At 51.7% G+C, this 20260-nt stretch overlaps 1 protein-coding gene across 1 annotated transcript in view; it reads right to left on the bottom strand.

Annotated features, from left to right (window-relative positions):
- The window catches only part of STX1A (syntaxin 1A), a 96585-nt gene that overhangs the window by 9970 nt on the left and 66355 nt on the right, over positions 1 to 20260 (bottom strand). Inside the window, exons 5-6 of the mRNA XM_033007147.2 lie at positions 19439 to 19512; positions 6147 to 6255 (exon numbers count right to left, since the gene is read on the bottom strand). Coding sequence (XP_032863038.2) covers positions 6147 to 6255; positions 19439 to 19512 — 183 coding nt within the window. The remainder of the gene's footprint in view (positions 1 to 6146; positions 6256 to 19438; positions 19513 to 20260) is intronic.

The raw sequence follows: 20260 nt of genomic DNA, 5'->3' as shown, positions 1-20260 counted from the left end.
AGGAAGAGCAAAGAAATGCAGAGAATGGCAGCCTGAACAAAGCAGGGAGAGCACCAGGGCAGTGCCACCAAGTCTCCCAGACTTGGGCTCTCCCAGCAGCAGCTTCTACTGCTGTAACTCTTGGGGGACAAGCAAGTTGCCTTAAACAGACATGAGGAGCCTCAAATGGAGCCTGCTCCCCTCCTGCAGTACCAGGGGCTGGAAGGAGGGACTCAGCCAAGTGATTCAGCGGGAACCCAACACACAGCTCATCACTTCTCCTCTGCAGATGGAGTACATCTTCAAATCCAGCTGTGTACTGCAAGGAGACCAAATAATAAGCAGAGCAGACCTTAAGAACATCTTTTAAAAGTACAGCAAAGCTTATAAAAAGGAAGAAAAGGGACTTGCCCAAGGCAGCAGAGAGATCCACGTGTGAGAGAGTAGCATCAAGAACCAGAGAGGGAGAGGAGCTGCAACCTGTTCCTCTGTGCTTGGTCTGCAGCCCTTAAGAGAAGCAGCCGGAGGCAGACGACAGGGACCCCTGCCCCACAGCAGAAGCTGTCTCTGCACAGAGCAGGAGTGGGGATGCTCTGGGGTAGGGGGGGCTGACCCAGGATCCAGTGTGACCGTAGCACACACAGGGCCCTTACCAAGCTGGCACCCATCCCACAGCACGTGAGAAGGGTGCTGAGAATGGTGTTCAGCAGCAGGGCCAGACAACACAAGCTGTGGAATCAGGTCTGGGGTATCTCCCAAGAGTTCCATCAGGAGCAACAGGAGATAGGGCTGAAGACAGGACTGGAGACAAAGCTACAGTGTAAGGCTAGGGTCCTTTCAGGAGACATGTCTAAAAAAGGACTGGGGAAACTGGAACAGGTTGCCCAGAGCAGCTGTGGCTGCCCCCTCCCTGGAAGGGTTCAAGGACAGGTTGGACAGGGCTGGGAGCACCCTGGGCTGGGGGAAGGGGGCCCTGCCCGGGGCAGGGGGTTTGGACTGAATGATCTTTGAAGGTCCCTTCTAATCCAAACCACTCTGTGAGTCCGTGATCCTATGACATGACTACAACAAAGATCCAAAATCTCAGGGAACTGGGCTGGAGACAAGCTATCTTGAACACAGACTTGAGCCCACTCTGCTAACAAGTCCAGAGTTAGGGCTGAAGACAGGTAACTGCAGCACAGCTCAGATATGGGCTGCGTGGTCCAAGTCTCATCTTACACAGCTCCTGGACACATGGTCAGAGGTAGAAGACCCATGTGAGGCTGGTCGAGACAACTAGGACCAGTCAGTGCCTCTAATAGGTCTTAAAGGCCTGAGAAGCTACTGCTTTGCTTCAAGAGAACAACCTGACCCCTGTCTGTACCCCGTGTGAGCTCACAGCTGCAGGTGAGGGCTGAGCTCTGCTATCTGCACGCTCACGGGTCTAAGAAGTTGCATAATGCCAATGTCCCCTTAGGTTGATCACCCTCCCCGCCTTCCCCAGCTGCAGGATGGGTCCACAGCCCATTTCCAGCCACCATTACATGTTTTAGAATGACAGAGTATCACTCCCACCAAGAATGACCCACGATACCTACTTGCCAGCCCTTCCTGCCTGTTGGCTCCTCACTCTCAGTTGAAACTGCCCTGGATCCAGGAAGAGAGAACAAGGGATTGAAAAGTAAAGTTTACAAACCCTCCTGTTGACGGTGCTCAACTCCAAGCAGCCCCTGGCACAGTGACAGGGAGTGTTTCAGGTGCGGTGCATCGAGGGCTACTTGCTCTGCCCAATTCAAGCCCTGGAGACAGCCCCAAGGGCAAGCAGTAGGATCAGCTCCAGGAGATGCCACATCTCTTGCAGTCAGAGGTGGGATGGCATGCAGGATACACATTCTCACCCCAGCTCTCACCACCTTCTTGCTGCTTTGTTCCCCTATTACAGAGCACGGGGCTGGTAAAAACTGCAGTGAGGCGAAGGATGAGAGCAAAGACATCACATGGATTAACAACCAGCCAGCCAGTGCAGGCTTGGCCAAATGCCATAGGTGGTCAGGAAGAGCTTGCTTTAATGCTGAGCCAAAGCATGAAGCCTGGAGGCTGCCTCTCACCCACACCATCTAGCACAACGCTTGCCAAAGCCATATAACTAACCTGCAGGACCCCAGAGGACATCCCAGGGAGTCTACCACCTTCTGACTAGGTTTCCTGGTTTGGAAAGGCTGTCATTAGCTCCTCAACAGCAATAAAACCAGATGAAAGTGGGCTAGATACTTGGTTGATCTGCTGCCCACACCAGCACAGAGCTACTGCACAGCCACAAATGGGAATGAAAGGAGTGAATACAAGGTGCCCACAAAGGGACAAGAGCCTGGGGGGAAACTCCTGCCCTGAAAATTGGAAAAACACTGGAAAATCACAAGAATTGACCCTTTGCCTCCCCAGCGAGATCCAAAGTACATCTGCCTCTTACTTGGCATCGCTAGAAATGAAAGTTTCATGGGGAGAAGAATCTCTGCCAATGAGCAAAGCATCACAGAGCATTGCTGGGAGCTGCAGCAGAGGGGGAGAAGCAAACTCAGCCCTGAACTGGCAAGGAGAGAGCAGCAAGAGACCATGAACAGGTCATGGTTCAGCAGGGCCATCAGAATCTCTGGGACAGGCAGAGACATGAAGCCACTGATGAGACTTTCCACTTCAGGGCCACTGCACAGTCCTTGGCCCTGTGATGCCCAGCTGGATGGAGTGATAGTCCCCAGTGACCAGCGCCCAGGGGACAGGAATAAGTGTCACCAGGGTGTGCAGGACCCTGGGGAAGCTCCCAGGGAAGCCTCCGGTGCTACAGCTTACACCCATCACCCACGTGATGCCAAACACCAGTTTGCCCAATTCTGCATGCCAGAAGCTCTATAAAAAGGGAAGACTTCAGGCACCTCAGGGCTGCAGAAGTCAATCATGCCATGGCTGAATTAACTGTAACAGTTCAGTTGTGCTCCTTCAGCTTGCAGCATCCCTCCTCCTGGTGGCAGGGCTGCATGAGTACCCACAGAGCAACAGCTAGGGCTCAGGCTGGAAACACCAAGGACAAAGCACCTTCCCAAGGCTGGGATCCTCTGTCTCTATCTGGATTTCAAGCTCTCATTAGATACAAATCCATACAAATCATGGAGAGGTAGATAATGCCAACCTGTCTGCCTGTGTGTGTAGAGGTAATGGGTACAAGTAATCCAACCCACTTGGCTGTCCCCCAGCTCAGACAGGTCTATCACTGCCTGTGGTGCTGTTGGGATGAGCAGATTTCAGCTCTAAAAACCTGCCCAGCACATCACAAACTGCCACCCACCTCTTTGTTCCTCAGGACGCCTTCTGCTCAGCTGGGGAGGGGCTGCAGGGGCCAACTTCCTGTGCTGTGCAGGTATTTTCACCCAACATGACGTTTTTAGCTCAGCTAAATCGCGTGGTCATTAATGAGATGAACGTGTCACAGGAATCCTAAATAAGCCTGTCTCAGCACTGGGGGCTCCAGAACCACTTGGGGCTGCCCGGAGGAGCCGCTGGGGCTGGAGCAGTCCCCAGACTCTTCTGGCTCAAGGGCAGCTTGGGATGCATCCACAGCTTGCCTTTCTTTAAATCAATTAATATGGTCTCGCACAGTGGGGCAGGGGCTGATTAATTCTCGCAGTGTCTTTGGAGATGGCAGATGCTTTATTTTTGGCTCCTCGGTCTCACACATAACAAAACTGTTCTTAAAAACAAGCAGCATCTGTGCAGCACCTCCATGGCTTCAAAGCTGCACACCCACCACAGAAAGCTCCTCCAAGCTTCAAATCCAATTTCTCTGGGAGCAAAACCTAATTAGATTTAAGCTATCATTTCTCATAATGGACAAAACAGAGAGGAAAAAAAATGAAGGAGTGACAACACCTCCCACCACAGGCAGCACAGCGGCTTGTGCCTGGGGAGCACAGCTCCAGAAGTAGATGCAGGAACACTGCTGAGGGAGGCACAGTCCAGCCAGAGGACAGCCACCAAGCATCTGCCCTGCCATCACCAACCCCAGGATATGGTGCATCCTGCGCTCCCTCTATGGCATCTGCAATCTCGGGTGTGTCTGGGAGGAGAGCAAGTGAGTAAGGGGGGGTGTAAGGGTACCAGTTAAGGCTGGGGCAGAATCAGTGGGAGAGGAGAGGACATCTACTTCATCATATCAGGCAGACTCACAGGCTCAGCGTGTGCTGGACAGGCAAAGGTGATGGTCACAGAGGCACAACCCCCTGGCACACACAGAGATGACAGTGCCTACACAAGGAGAAGCGGCAGATCCTGAGAGGGCTGTGGGGAGCCCCAGGGGGTGGGCATGGCCTGGGGCAGTGACTCTGCATCACCCTTTCTTCTGCAACTGTCCTTCTTCCAGAGCAAGAAGCAGACACGGTTAGGACAGAGAAGCTTGCTGGATGCTGGGGAGCCTCCCCAGAGCAGTTGACAAGTCCCTGCTCTCATACTTTCAGAACCCAAGTGATTTACTGGCTTTGCTGTCAGAGCTCCCCGCACTTTCTATCTTTGTATTCATCAGCTGAAAGTGAGACCTGAGGATTTTGTAGCACTTTGTGCAGTCACCACGTCCCAGCTGAGCTCCGTTCAAAAGAGCCTGTTCAAGAGCACCTGAAGCAGCAGGGACTGAAGGTGCTGGCTGGGACACCCCAGGTCACACAGAGCCCTCTGCCCAGGAAGCACTCCTGATAAAACCTCAATAAGCTTGTTGCTTTTGATGAGCCTTTTTGCCAGAAGAGATTTTCCACTGTCCTGACAAGGAACACAGCTTTTGCAAAAGACTGTGCACAAGACTGTGTACTTTCCCAGCACAGACTCCATCCTGCCTCTACAGCTGCTTCACAGCTCCACCCCAAAGGGAAAGCATCCCTCACCATCACTAACTAGGGCACCTCCTCTGCACCCAGCCACTGCACCATGGGGAGTCCTGAGCAGCCTTTTCCTTGTGCCCCATCAATGCTGTCACGCCGACAGCCTGGCAGGATGGACAGAGCAAAGACAAGTATGTCCATAACCTAAACAGAGTGGCAGAGCCCTTCTGAAATTCGGGAATAGAAAAACAAGAGGAAGGTTTCAGGTCTGTGGACAATTAAGAACCGGACTAAGTTTTTTCCAAGCTTCTCCTCTCTTAGAAGGGAGGCATAGGGATACCTTAAATTCCTATTTCCATTACAAACCACCCTTGTGGCTGGGTATCACCTACAGAATGACATTAGCTGATGAATAAGTCAGTCAGCTGAAGCAGTGACACACTCATCCTGCTTTACATTATATGTCAAGCTCTTGTTGAGCCTCATGTCAGTCAACCAGTCATTCAGCCAGTGTGAAACATTTCTATTATTATTATACATCATAAAGACTAATCTTAACAGAGGAAAGGCTTGCACAGCCAAGTCTCCTCCTTGCCCTCCACAGAAACTACCATAACCCACTAGCACCCAGATTGCCAGGCATCTGTAGCTCATGAAGAGCATTCCCACAGGTGACCATCAAGGACACTGTTCTGCCTCAAAGATCTCCTACCTTATTATTCACACTGAGCTGTGAAAGGGAATAAAACCACCCATTTGTTCGTGAGAAAAAAAAACCTGGACTAGGCTTCAGACCTTCATTTTGAGCACAAAAAAACCATGATGCCTCTCTGACACCGAGGTTCATGCTCCTCCTGCGGCAGGGGAAACCACTGGGAGCAGTGAATGCCTCCATCTCAAGAGCTCATTTCTCTAGTTTTATATTTAGTTCAGTTCACCCATGACGAAAAGCACCCAGAGGAAAGGCAAGGCAACACATGTGAGTCAGGAATTCCCACTAGCTTCTTTGAATTAAAAATTCAAACATGGAAGAAATTTCTCTCCCTGTGCTCTCTGTACTCTCTATGCAGCATTTAGGAAAATCTGAGGGGAGATTTGTGCTTTGCTGGATGTGGTTTGACACCAAAACGCAAGGTACCATCACATGTCTATCTCCCAGCAGGAGCTGTGTCCCAGTTGCTCCCATGGGTGCACGCACAGTCCCCCGTGCACTGTCCAGGTTTTCATGGGGGAAGTCTGCATAGCTGCACGAGCATCTGTGATCCGGCGAGAGCCGGTGCAGGATGTGGCCCCCCAGAGCTGCATTCCCCTGCTGGGTTTACTCACTGATTTCCAGCTGCCTCTGAATCCTGCCCTTGCAGCGCTCCCGATAGTCGGTCTGCGTTGCGTTGTACTCGGACATCACCTCCACAAACTTGCGCGACAGTGTCGAGTGCTGTGGAGGAGAGAAGAACGGAGAGCAGGGGTAAGGATCCTGTGGGAGGAAGAGACCTACCACCCCCGAGCCAGGGGAAGGCTCAGCCCTGAGCACCCCCTACACCTCTAGCAGTCCAAAAAGCATTTCGAGCCCAAAAATGACTCTGAGGAGCATGAAGAAGCGCAAGGGGGGCAGGTGGCAGTAGGTGACATGGCCCCAGCAAGTGGACCGACGCACCCCTCACCCAAGCCCAACCCAAGCATAGCCTTCAGCCCCAGAGGACACTCCGGAGTAGTGGCAGAGCCATGGGGCATGGCTGGCAGCACCCTCCGTGCACCACACCACAGCTTGTGCCCAAGCAGCCCAGAGCCAAGGCCATACCGGTGTCCTGGGTCAGCCCTGCCTGCCTCTGCCACACTGCTGGGATGTGCCAGAACCAGCACAGGCGCAGGATGGACTCACAGTGGTCACCTTGTGGTGCTGGAGGTGGGCAGGGAGGCCCCAGAGGGTCCCTGCACCCCACTCAGGCCATCCTCCCACCCGGCTGGGGCACAGCTGGCAGGAGGATCCTGGGGGCTGGAGCACACAGGCTGGACCACACAGGCTGGACCAGGGGGACAGAGGATGTCCAGGGTCATTGTGCTCACTCCAGAAGCACAGTCCCACTTTTCCTCCCCATACCAGAGGGCTTCCCCGAGCACCAGCCCCATGAGGACGCCGGGGATGACTGCCTGCCCCAAACTGAGCGGCTGCCTGAAGAGCTGCCAGCCCAGGGTGGACAGTGCAGAAGAGCTGTCAGTCCCTGCACAAAGAGCACCCTCATCTTGCCAGGCTGCTTTCTGTTCTCCAGGAAATGCACCAGAAAATCTTGGAATTACACCTGACCACGGTCCTGCTGAACACACTGACATCCCACATCCAGTGCTGGTTGTTGCCCTGGGGGCAGAAGCTCACCTCTGAGTGAGCACTCACCCTGGGGCCTGACTTGTTGTCTGATCCAGCTGCAAGGCTGAGCACAGCAAACAGCCCTGAAGATGTTCCAGGAAGGTCAGAACAGAGCATTATGTGCAACCCTCATCCAAACACTTATATTTCTCAAATTAGTCCTTTCCACAGTATGCCAGAATTTGAGCATCACAGTATCATGGACTCACAGAACAGTTTAGGTTGGAAGGTATCTTCAGAGATCATCCAGTCCAACCCCACTGTGCGATGGGCAGGGACATCTTCCACTACATCAGTTTGCCAGAATGTAAAAGCCTTCGGACTGCTCTTTGGGGCTATGCAAGGCTTTGATTGGAGGTAGATTCACTTGCAATTAAAATAGGAATGCATCTCCTTCATCTTGTTCTTGGGAGTGGCTGAACTGTTTATAAAGGCAGAGAAAAACCCATCCTGCAGCTGTGAGCTTCACTCTGACCGATGGCACTTGCACAACATGAGGAACCACCAGCAGCAGGACATGGGACACAGCTATGCCTGCCAAACGAAGCTGGAGCAGTAGCTCTGCCAGTGCTGGCTGTCCTCACATCACTGAGCTCCTCGTCCTCCATGGCTGTCAGCAGCAGCCATTCCCCACAGCATGCTCCCATTCCCTCCCCTGAACCAGGTGGGAAGGGCTGGCAAGTAGGTGTTGCGGATTGCCCTTGGTAGGAGTGATACTCTGTCATCCTAAAACATGTAACGGCGGCTGGAAATGGGCTGTGGGCCTGTCCCACAGCTGGGGAAGATGGGGATGGTGATCAACCCAAAAGGGCGTTGGCATTATGTGGCTCCTTACACACGTGAGCGTGCAGATGAGCTCACACGGGGTACAGACAGGGGTCAGGTTGTTCTCTTGCTGCAAAGTAGCAGCTTCTCAGGGCTTTAGGAGTACTCTTATCACAGAATCATGGACTCACAGAACGGTTTGGGTTGGAAGGGACCTTCAAAGGTCACCCAGTCCCACTCCCCAACCATGGCCAAGGACCCCTTCCCCCAGCCCAGAGTGCTCCCAGCCCCTCCAACCTGGCCTTGAACCCTTCCAGGGAGGGGGCAGCCACAGCTGCTCTGGGCACCCTGGGCCACTGTCTCACCACTCTCATCATACAACATTTCTTCCTTATTTCCAGCCTGACCCCACCCTTGTTGAGTTCAAAGCCGCTGCCCCTTGTCCTGTCACTGCAGGCCCCGGTCAAAAATCTCCCCCCCTCTTTCCTATAAACCCCCTTTAAGTACTGAGTGGCCGCGGCAAGGTCTCCCTGGAGCCGACTCCCCTCCAGGCTGCCCAAGCCCAACTCTCTCAGCCTTTCTCCACAGCAGAGGTGTTGCAGCCCTCGGGCCATTTTGGTGGCCTCCTCTGGACCCGCTCTGCCAGGTCCCTGTCTGTCTTGTGCGGGGGACCCCAGAGCTGGCCGCAGTGCTCCAGGGGGTCTGAGGAGAGCGGAGCAGAGGGGGAGCATCCCCTCCCTCGGCCTGCTGGCCACGCTGCTGGTGATGCAGCCCAGGAGGTGCTTGGCTTTCTGGGCTGCGAGTGCACATTGCTGGCTCCTGTCCCACCTGTCACCCACCAGTATCCCCCAGTCCGTCTCCACTGGGCTGCTCTCAGCACCCTTTCCTTTGACCCTTTCCCGTAGATGGCCATCCTGTTGGGTATGTGGTGGGGTGCCACGGTGCTGCAGGCAGGACACGTGTGCCCTGGCAAAGCTGCTCTGCAGGCAGAATCCTGCAGGCCGTCTGCCCCCAGCCTGGGCTGCAGTGCTGTCCCTCACCCCCTGCACAGCCCCTGTGCTGTGGGGTAAACCTCTGGGCAGGATGTGTGCCCTGAGGTGCAGGGATGAGCCTGCCTGTCTGTGGTGGGTGCTGGGGATGGGTCAGGTGGGTGGTTGCTGCCCGAGGAATGACTTTGTGGCACGGAGCTGGAATCAGCAGAACTGGAAGGAGCACAGAAAAGGAGTAGTAGATCAGGTACAGGAGGTCATCCCCCAGTCCGTCTCTGCAGGGCTGAAAGCCTCCCTTTCCAGAGAAGGCAAATCTGGTGCACACGTCTCAAGTTAAGCCAAATCCGATACTGTGTCAAGCAAGATACACTCATGCACTTCTTCAGCTGTGCAGCAGAAGCAACAGCATGTGAGCGATGGGACCAGCCACATCTCACAGACCGGTCCTGAGCACTCAGCATCACTCTCATATGCAACATGCACCCAGGCTGGGACTAGCCAGCGTTACTGCTGCAGGGGGAAGAAGGTTGTGTTATCCCAACCTCAGCCATGGACTGCTCATGCAGCCCAACCCGGGGAGCAGGGGGCAACAGGAGATGCGGATAAATGGTGGAAGGTGAAGGGAGAGGAGGTGATGGAAAAGGGGTAAGAAAAGAGGATACTCAGGATCAGAAAGAAGATAGAGAGACTGACACAATGAAGAAACTCCCAGTAAGTGTTCCCTCTAGCACCTTCAGGGCTAACAGCATGGCATGAGCTCACCTTCAGAGAGTTACAGCTCACAAAGAGCTGAACCGAAGGGCTGTACACAGCCCTGATTAGCTGAAGCAGCTCCCAAAGCCTCTACACAGGGGGGACCGGTGCAATGTAGCATCTCTGTGGGTTCAGATGTGTCTGGTGCACAGCGGTGCTCAGACAGTCCTCCTGGGTGTTCATACAGTCAGAGCAGTCCGGATCAACACATCCCTACCTCCAGGAGACAGCACTGGAGACATCTTGAAGATATACTTGTGGTTGCTTTGCAGCTATTCTAAACAAGCAATGGCTTGGTATTTATGGCACAGCCTCAGACTTAGCTCATCTTATTCCACCTCTGCTCGGCAAACCTCACACAAAAGCGCCCCGGCAGCTTCAGCTTCAGCAGGCAGCCTCTGTTCTAGAGGCGCCTGGCCCAAGGCAAGGTCTGAACAGCTCCTGAACATCATGGCTTGAAATCCAGTAAAGATGTGATGTGCCATCCAAACAACCCTTCTTCTGCCTTTTCAAAATTGTTTTCCTAAAATCTCATTCAGCTGAAAGGTACCAACATATCTTGATCTGCAGCCAAATATAGCCTAGGTGTTGAATGACATCCCTTTCTGCTAAACAGTATACCACTCCGTACTTCTTTTACTTAAGAAGCTATTTAACTTAGTGTTTATTTTGTCAGATTGTTATTTTATGTTCCCACGGGCATCCCACATGTCTACAAATTACATTTGATTTTTGAAGGAACATGAAGTTTCATGAAAAAACGGTTGGAAAAAAGAATTTTAAATGGCTTTCAATCATTAAATAAAACTACCTGAATATTCAGAGTAAATGAAAAGCATATCAAAATATACCTTGCATTTGAAAGAAAATTATTAAACAGAAAATATTAATTAAAGTCAGGAAATGGGGTTGTTTCACCTTGGGCCAGCAACTCTTCACTCCCCAAAATGTGGGGAAATCAGCCCAATTTGCTGAACCACCAAGCTGGATTTCCAAACTGCTCATACAGCTCTGGGTACTCACAGCCACAGGGTGCTTTGAAACCCCCAGAAAGCATACACTGAAACTTGGGACCTTGGCCTTCAGTGTTTCTAATTAAGAGAAAGACATTTCTGAAGTGCTCATTCTGTGGGGGAGCCCTGGGGGAATGCCAGCCTTCCTCCCAATCCCATCCAGGTGACAGGGGGAGCACAGGTCTCACTCCCCGAGTTCCCACCGGCTGGGTTTGTTTCAGTGTTTGAACCAGCCCAAGTGAGATGAATATTTCCACTGCACTAGCTAGATAAACCAAGCCCAAAGGCAACTAGAATACAAGCTATTTGAAGAACAAGGACCAAAAAGTACTGACATCTGGAAGAATGTAAATATCAGTTTTTGCTCTGTTATGAACTCAAAATTTGATACTTATAGAAACACAGAAAATACTGTCAAGATGTCTGAGAACCTGCATCACTGGCAACATTTCTGGGCTGGGGATGTCCTTGGGAGCTGCAACCCCAAAGCCCCCTGTGTCTTTGCTGCTGGTAAACTGACTGGGGCAAGATGATTTATTCTAACTGGTGCTGTGAAATGGGGAGAGAGTGGTTTTAATGTAACGGATTTAGAACATGAAAACAGCTTTTCCTTGGTGCAGAAGCAGCCCAGGTGTGAGGGACCAGTTTGCTGTGGGCTCATGGCATCTGGGACAGCCACTGAGGGACAGACAGCCTCATGCTCCCGCAGAAGAGGTCAACACTACTGCCTGCCCCAGGACCACGGCCGAAGGATCAGCCTTGCACAATGTGCTGGGGCACATGCTCACATGAGCCTCCCTGCCTTGTTGGCTCCAACACAGCCTGGCCAGATAGCCCGCAGTAAGACAAAGCCATTCCTATGAAAGCTCCAGGTCTGATGAGGCTCTTCTGGCCGGAGAGGAAAACAGCAAATCCGGAATAAAAGTCCATCTTCTTAATGCTCAATTACTCCTAATTTACAGCATGTTAACAAGACAGGCAATGAGCTCCTCATTTCTCCTTTTACTCAGTGATTTGCTCACAGCAAAGTCCATATATACTAGTGAAGCCCTTTTTGCAGAAATACCTACACAAGGACCACGCTTGAAGTACCAGGCATATCTAAATCAGTTCTCCAGTTCAGCTCATCTCAAATCCCACACACAAATGTAAGAAGGGAGGTGGGAGTGGGGCCAGGCTCTGGGGGAACACAAATCCATTGCCCAAGCACCCAGGGAGATGGGAGAGGCAGAGCTTGACCCAAGTGGTGTGAGGGGTGTGTGGGGCAGCAGGATGGGCTGCCCTAAGTACCAAAGAGCTTAAAGAAGACCGAGGAAGCTGTGGTCCCACTGCTCAGTGGGGCAGGAGCTCTAGTGATCAGGGGCATGGCAAAGGCTAAGGTTTCCGTTTCTTTTTCTTCTTGGTGATCAGTGGTAAGGTCTGTCCTTGACCTTCTGGTGCCCTCTTAGCAGAGGCCAGTGGCACGAAACACTACCCACGGAGAGAAATGTAGACTTTGGGCATGCTTGTCAACTGAAATACACAGGTCCATGAGACCGGGCGGGATGCGTCTGAGCATGGTGATGGAGCTGGCCAGTGTCACTGCAAAGTGCCTCTCCATCATCTTCCAAAGATGGTGGTGATCATGGGTGGTTCCAGAGGACTGACAAAAAATGGCAAATGCCACATATCTTCTGAGAAGAGAATCTGGGGAACCCCTCAGCCTCCCCTCAGTCCCTGTGAAGGTCATTGAGTAAATTCTCCCAGAAAGACAAGAAGGTAATTTGAAACAGCCAGCGTGAACTTACCGGGACCAAATCGTGCTCTGCCATCCTGATGGCCTTCTCTGATGAGATGACTAGCTGTGCAGGTAAGAGAAGAGTAGGGAATGGTGCACACCCTGAGCTTAAGGCCTTTTACACAGACCCCCACAGTTTTCTTATAACAGTTTTGATAGGACACAGGTTGGATAAGGTTGGTGGAAAATTGTCTGGACTACCAGGTTGTGGGCAGCAATACAAAGTCCAAGTGGTGGCCAGTTCCTAATAGTAACCCCTCAGTGAGTTAAACATCTTCACCAGTAACATGGGATGGTGGAATGGAATGCACTTTCAGCAGGTTTGCAGAAGCTCAGGAAGACCTTATTGCTGCCCATAACAACCCAATAGAAGAATGGAGAACAGCTGAAGCCAGACTCTTCTTGGAGGTGCACAGTGGCAGGACAAGAGGTGACACACCAAGCTCAGACACAGGGAACTCCAGTTAAATATTAAGGGAGAAAAAATCATCATAAGGGTGGTCAAACACTGGACTAGGGCCCAGGGGGCCCATGGACTGATGCCCATGGCATCTCCATCCTTCTAGATACTGAAAACACACAGGGCCATGAGCAACCTGTTACAGATGGCACTGCCCTGTGGCAGGGGCTGCCATCTCCTGGGCTCCCTTCTCACCAGTGTGCTGTGATCCCACAACAAGGAACAAATCTGGGTGCCAGATTTCTAGTTAGGTCACTGCTTGTCCCTGGATGGCTGGGAGTCCAGGGAGGACACCCACGCTACAAACACAGCCAAATCCAGCTGCAATAGCTCCATTGCAATGTGGTGCCCCTCCTGAGGATCTGTCCCATGGCACCAAAAATTCAAAATTGCACCAGCAGTGTACTGAGTACCAGGGCAAAACCAACGCAAGCAAGGGCCAGGGACTTTTTCACACTAATGGTATGTGCCAGCCAGAAAACTGCCTTAACTCAAGCTCACCCCACACTGTTCCCCGGGTGACAGCTACAACAGTCACATTAGTACAGCTCACCCGTCAGGCACACACAGCCCAACAGCACTGCTTGCCAGCCCTGCCAGAGCTGTCAGCTCCTCTTACACGCTGTGTTCAGTGACAAGCAATGACAGCAACATGACCCTGGGACAGCACCACTGTGTCCAGCTCATCTCCCATCCTGTGCACATGCACTGCTGGGCATGGGGTCCCAGCATGGTGTCAGCATCCCCAGGAAACAGCCACAGGAGCCCTGAGTCAGAGACCACCCAGGTCAGAAGTCAAAACCCTGAACTGGAGCAGTGTGCTACATCGCCCACCTCGGTCTCACAACACAGGGGCTCCAAGCCGCAGTCCTGAGGAGCTCTGCTCCCCTGATTACCTGCAGAGTCCAGAGGAATGCTAAGAACTGCCCAAATTACCAAAAATCACCCACTTGCTTGACTGAGAGAGTTGGGGTCGTGCAGCCTGGAGAAGAGAAGGCTCCGGGGACACCTTATTGCAGCTGTTTAGTATATAAATGTGGCTTATAAGAAAGCTGGAGAAAGACTTTTGACCAGGGCCTGCAATGATGAAACAAGAGGCAGTGGTTTTAAACTGAAAGAGTGTAGGTTTAGGTTGGACATAGGGAAGAAATATTCTACGATGAGGGTGGTGAGACACTGGCACAGGTTTCCTAGAGAAGCCATGGATGCTCCATCCCTGGAAGTGTTCAAGTTCAGGTTGGACAGGGCTTTGAGCAACCCGGTCTAGTGGAAGATCAGGCCAGGGGGGTTGGACTGGATGATCTTGGAAGGTCCCTTCCAACCATTCCATGGCTCTATGGAGGATCTGAGCACTGAATCCCGCTCTCCCATGTGCCAGGATGATGTCCAAAACACAGAGCTTCAACATGGAGCAAATCTAAACCCTGCTCAATTTCACAGCACTGGGCTATGCAGCAACAATTTGCAGCCACCTCTAGTTTCCTCGGACACTGCAGAAGTAATGCCTTTGCCTGGGAAACATGAGCACACCACAGCCACCACCTTCGACTACCACCTCCCTGCTTTCCCCCCTGCCACTGCCAACCGGCACCTGCATCTGAGATGGCAAACAGCTCCTAAAGGGCACAGCACAGATCACAGCAGAGCAGAAAGCCCAGTGGGGGTTTCAGAGCGCTGCTGTCAGCACACAGCAGTGTCTCTGGAGTGGTAAAGGCAGAGGTTTTTTCTGAGAAGAGATCTGCTGGCTCCTCCCGACACTGCCCAGCTAGAGCAGAGCTCTGCCCGTGTCAGGGTCCCTCCAGGGAGGGACAGCAGAGCTGGTGCACAGAGGGACTTGCTGCTGTCCTGCTTTGCCATGTGCTGTTGCACCATCCTTTGCTTTGGCTTTGCTATGCCTGAGCAATTCTCCTTCCCACTCAGTCTAGAGACAAGCCTTTCTCTTGCCCCAGTTTTGCAGAGGAAAACTGCCTCAAGCTCAGCCATGACAGCCTCTTGACACTTCTGCAGGGCCGGGAGGACGCCAGGCTCTGCCTCTGCAGAGGTGATCAGTTAACATCACTGCTGTATTGATTTGCCACCAACTGCGGCATGGGAGAGCGGACTATGCGAACGGCTTCCCAGCTGAAAAGGAGATAAACTGTAAATGCCAAAACTCCTCTGGTTTCACTGCAGAGAGTTTAGAGAAAGTAGGATTTTTACTGAGCTGTATTTGTGCATAAACCCCCTGTGAGAGCAGCAGACTCATGCCTGGATCCCCACCCTTGGGTGCTGAAGAGCCACACTGGCAGCTCCTGTTGCCTTTATCAGTTTAATGTTTTGTTAAAACACAGTCTTTGCTGCAGAACAAGGCCTTGCTTCTCTGCTCTGAGATGCCTCATTTTCATCTACATCCTCCAGTATGACCAGCGAGGACAAGGTACTGTAGCTCACCCTGCAGCAGTGCAGAGGCAGATTCCACCGCTGGAGCAATGACTGCATCTTGCTGGGTGCTTTCTCACCAAAAGATCACCAGAAGATTGGCCAACTCACAGTAAAAACTACACGGCATCCCTGCATGGTAGAGCAGAAGACAAAGCTTCAGCCCAGAGAAGGCTGATTTTAAGAAGCTGCAATGACAGACACCTGTGACAGGCTCATAGCCCCACACCAGCCATCCCGCCGGTGCGCTGGACCCGACATGCACGACCTCAACACGGCGCCTTACAATGCAGATGGTTTGCCTGGCCACCACGGTATGACTCCCACCAGGGAAACATCTCCAGTCTGGCTGAGCTCTCACCACACAATCCCATGGCTGAGCTGGGACAGGCGAGGCTGCTTAAAATATAGACATGAACCAAAGAAGCTCAGCATCAGAGTGCTGCAACTGAGCTAGCAAAACTCAGCATGAAACTGCACTGAACAGGAAGGTGATTTATTCAATAAAAATTAATTTAAAATAAAGTTGGTTTTACTCCCGCCTAGATTCACTCATTTTCTTGTGCCCCAAACTCACATGTGCCACAAGACGTTTGACCAGAAGTGCTTGTAGGTGACACATCCTACAGGTCCCCCTCATCTTCTGGGCTCTTTGTTACTGGTGGCCACACGGTGGTTTGGGATGTACCTTCTGTGCTTACCAGGAGCTGCCAACAGCACTGATCTTTCACCAGGTTGACCTGTTCTGCCCCAGGGTCATTAGGCAGCATAACTGATTTACAATTATGGAATGATTTAAATTGCATGGGACCTTCAGAGGTCCTCTTATTTCCTGTCCTGGAGTAAGATGCCCAATGGCTTTCTACCCTAAGCCTTCTTAGAAGCTGCATTTATCCATGCTATCATCTCAACGACCTTTTGGGTCATTAACCCACATCACACTTGTATCCCTTCTTCTGCCACTCCCTCTGCTGCTTCCATGTGTACACTTCCATCTAATTTATTTAACATTTTCTTACCTCTCCCTACAGGAGACACACAGGATGCTGCCTGCTCATAAGCAGTGCTCCCCACACTCACTGCTTCTGCAGGACAAAGTGAGAGGACAAAGAAGTGTTTGTGCCATCTCCCAAGGCATAAACATTTCAACAAGACCTCTATAGCAAGGACCAAGCAAACGAACACTGCAGAGCACAGAAAACAGTCCAGAGAACCATGGACCATGCATGGGAAGTTTGAGACAAGGGAACCTGCAGGCTGGACAGACACCTGGGGTCACCTGAGCATGATCCCCCCCTCCCAGCAAGACCCCCACAACAGCCTGATGTGTGGTGGTTTGCAGGAGAGAAGTGACTCTTTCAGCCTATACATGAGCCAGTAGCTTTAGAGTCCAGGTAGCTCTAGAGGGGTCAGTGCTAAAGTCAGATCCCATGGCAGGGTGCAGCAGCAGCCAGGAGTCAGACATAGCTTGGGCACACAACTGTAGTGGATGACCTGATCCTGCCATGAGGACCTGATCACCCTTGTACAGCAGGGACAGGCTCACCCATTCTCAGCGTGGGTCTGCTGGAGCATCACACTGGTGCCCTCAAAGGCAGCAGTACCTCAGCGCAAGCAAAAGGGAGAAGCTGTGTCACACCCAACACCTGAGAAGGCCACCACGGACACACTTCCCCACCATGCCTATGGCCTGGGGCGACACCACAAAGCCAACATGGAGCAGACACAACACCTCTTTAGAAAGGCCTTGGAGGGAGCTGCTCCATCCAGGGTGATACACAGATGATGAGGGAAGCTCTTGTCAAACAGTTCATGCAATCAATCCTCCAACTTTCTGGCAGATGGAGGAGCCACAAAACACGTTCTTTCACAATCACTTCCCCATGAGAATTAACCCACATTTGCAGGCCACTAGTGAGTAGTATAGCCAAGTTATACCATCTCTAAATTAAACACTTGTTTGCTGTGTACACTTTTTCTGGAGATGAGTGATCTTCTCTGTCTAGTGCCATTTCATCAAGCTAAACTAGTTCAGCTTTTAGAGCTCAGACCATAGCTGACAATGGATGGACTCCATAAAAAAACACCGTGGTCACACAACACAAGATGCCAGTCCAGCACAAATACAGTCTTTTGGATCCACTTTTCTCTAAAACCTGGAGTTAACAATGTGTTTGTGGGTGCAGTGTCAGGTGTTGCCTACCCTCCTGCACATGGTGAAAGGCAGAGTATGGCAGCTCTGGTGAGCACGAAGTCTTGCACACAAGCTGGGGCCACGGTGCCACCACGTGCCTATGCCTGATCCAGATAAATGTGCACTGCTGGATGATCCAACAGAGGCCACTAGAGACACAGCCTTGTTTTCTGCCGCCTCCATCCCAACACACTCTGCAATCCTGGCATGTCCAAGACAATTGCATAGCTCTGACTTCAGAAAATCAGTAAAAGCACGTCCTATTTTCACAAAGTACACATTACTTAGGAATTCAAGCCTCAGTTTCAAAGCAGCTGGAGACCATGGGTAACCTTGTCTTATGAGACCTCAGATCATCAGCAGTCAAATGCGTCTGAATTAACCTGAAACCTGTGAAGATTCTGCAGGCTGTATGATAGGTGTATGAAGCTCAGCTGTCTCCCCTCTCCCCAGCTCCCCCTCAATGTCCTTTCCTGGGGCACTCCCCCAGCGCTTTGCACTGCCTTCCTGGGTTGTGCCTGCCTGTTTCCAGGAGGAAATTTTCTTTTGGCACTTTCTGACAAGTTATTGGCCTTGCCACTACCTCACTGACTATGCTCTCTCTGTTGATGTTCTCAAAGTCTTCCCACTAGCACCCACCATGGACATCAGAGAGATGCTTGTGACCTGTCCTTGCCTTCCAGTTGCCTCAGGCTAGGACCCAAGCAGTGCCCAGCAGGGCTGTCTGCAGCATTCAGACCTTCCCACTGTAATCAGCTGATCCTAAGAGAGAAAAGCCTCTCTACAAGACACTCCAGCACTTTTTTCATCAAATATTTCTAAGCTACTTCTTGACTTTGGGGGGATGGGGAGTTACTCAGAATTGTAGGATAATTCGGGCTGGAAGGGACTTCAGGACATCATGCAGCCCAACTTCTGGCTCAAAGCAGAGTTGGTGACTTCCAGTTTCTAGTGCATACTGCTGGACCCACGGACAAGCCCCATGTCCCTCAATCCCCATCTCTTGCAGAGCCAACATGCTCCACCCCACCTTGGCTGCAGACAGAAGCACAAGCAGCATGACCGTTGATCACAACTGAGCATTATGCAGCCTTGAAACCACCCAGGCAGAGGAAATGGAGGTACACCCCATCTCTACCTCTACCCCTGCTAAGAAGCCCATCAAAAGAAGGTGCTAGTTATTGGTGGTTTCATGGGAACAAGAGGAAGAGCTGTGTCAGCTCTTCAAAAGTCTAACATTTCCTGGACTGCAAAGCCTCACTGATGCCTGGTGGGGAGGCAACCACAGCCCCAGTGGGAAAGAACATTTCCAGCAGGCTGCAGACCTGCACAGTACTCTGAAAAAACACCTGTCTTCTTAGATTAAGTGAAATTTTAGGTGAGTTACCAAGATGCATCAATAAGCCTTGTTCTTATTTATGAGATGTTCAAGCATCCTTCCAGGCACTGCAGAAACACACAGAGACTTCAGGGTTCTAAACAATTGCAGGCAAACGTTCTCCCTCCAAAGCTGGTACTTCAGAGCGTATTTTTGCTCCAGTCAGAATCACCTTTAGTGAGATGCTTAACATGGATATGCAGAAACCCACCCACCTGTTCATCCACGCAGACGCCCAGACTTGCACAGAAGGATGGAGCTGATGCACGCTGCCCTCCCCTCCACAGCTCCCTCTGCACGTACTTATGTCACAGATCTTTTCAGGCTGGTTTTTTTTTGCTGATTTATTCAGAAACGTGGTGCATTACTCTGCCCAGTGTTTGCACACCAGAACTTGATTGCTCTAAAGACAAGCACAGCCCTTCTCTCCCATTGCCTCCTGGGATCCCTTAACAGCCTCCAGCCAACTCCTGTCCACCCCTTCCCAGTGCCACAGGGCAGAGGCTCACCTGAGTTTTCCTTATCCGCAGGTCAGCAGACGACCTGTTCAGTCCTTCCTCTTGTTCAATACTCTGCTCAATACCTGGTCAGGGTAGAAGGACACAGATTATTTCACACTGCTTAGAGAAGGAAAAGGGATTGTTGGCAAAGGGACTGTAAAAGACTGAAGCCTGCGAATTGAGGAGCATCTGGCACTGAGCATTCCACAGCTCCTGACTCTAGCCTGTGATTTAGCCTGGACTGGCAGCAAAACCCTGTTTCATTACTTCAAAGCACTCAGTTCCTGGCCACCAGCTGAGACTTGGTGCTGTTGAAGGCAGCACCCATCACCCCCAAGCTGGTAAGTGAGGATTTCAATGCAAAACTGATGTAATGCTCGGGTCTGACCTCTGCACTTTCTGGTATTCAACCAAAATGGAGTGCTGTTCTCCCCCTGCTAGGCAGGAGGAGGAAACACAGAGCTAGAATGTCTCTGCAAAATACCAAAGCTCAAGACTTCTCCAGGGACTCTAAAAATAGTAGGTCTGCCAGCTGGCTGGCCTTGCACAGGGAGGACCCACCAGGCTGATGACAGTGTATTTCATCTTGCTGAACAGTCCTCTGCAGCAAAGCAGAGATTTGCTCTTTTAATTATGCCCGGTAGTGCAACTAAGTGAGATGAATTTCTCACTTGCCCAAAGACCATAAATCAGAGCAGGGAGGAGGGCTGCCCTGCTCAGCGTCCCAGTATGGTCTGGGCAGGGAGGGGGCACAGGGTTGCAGGGCAGGAGGTCTGGCACAGAGCAAGGCAGTGCAAATCTGATCCTCAAGGCCAGCTTGGGACGTGCTAG

This window comes from Tyto alba, unplaced genomic scaffold (genome assembly GCF_018691265.1).
Source record: "Tyto alba isolate M040663 unplaced genomic scaffold, T.alba_DEE_v4.0 Super-Scaffold_19, whole genome shotgun sequence".
NCBI lineage: Eukaryota > Metazoa > Chordata > Aves > Strigiformes > Tytonidae > Tyto > Tyto alba.
The sequence above is the reverse complement of the archived record's forward strand: the minus strand, read 5'-3'. Positions and strand labels throughout refer to the sequence as shown.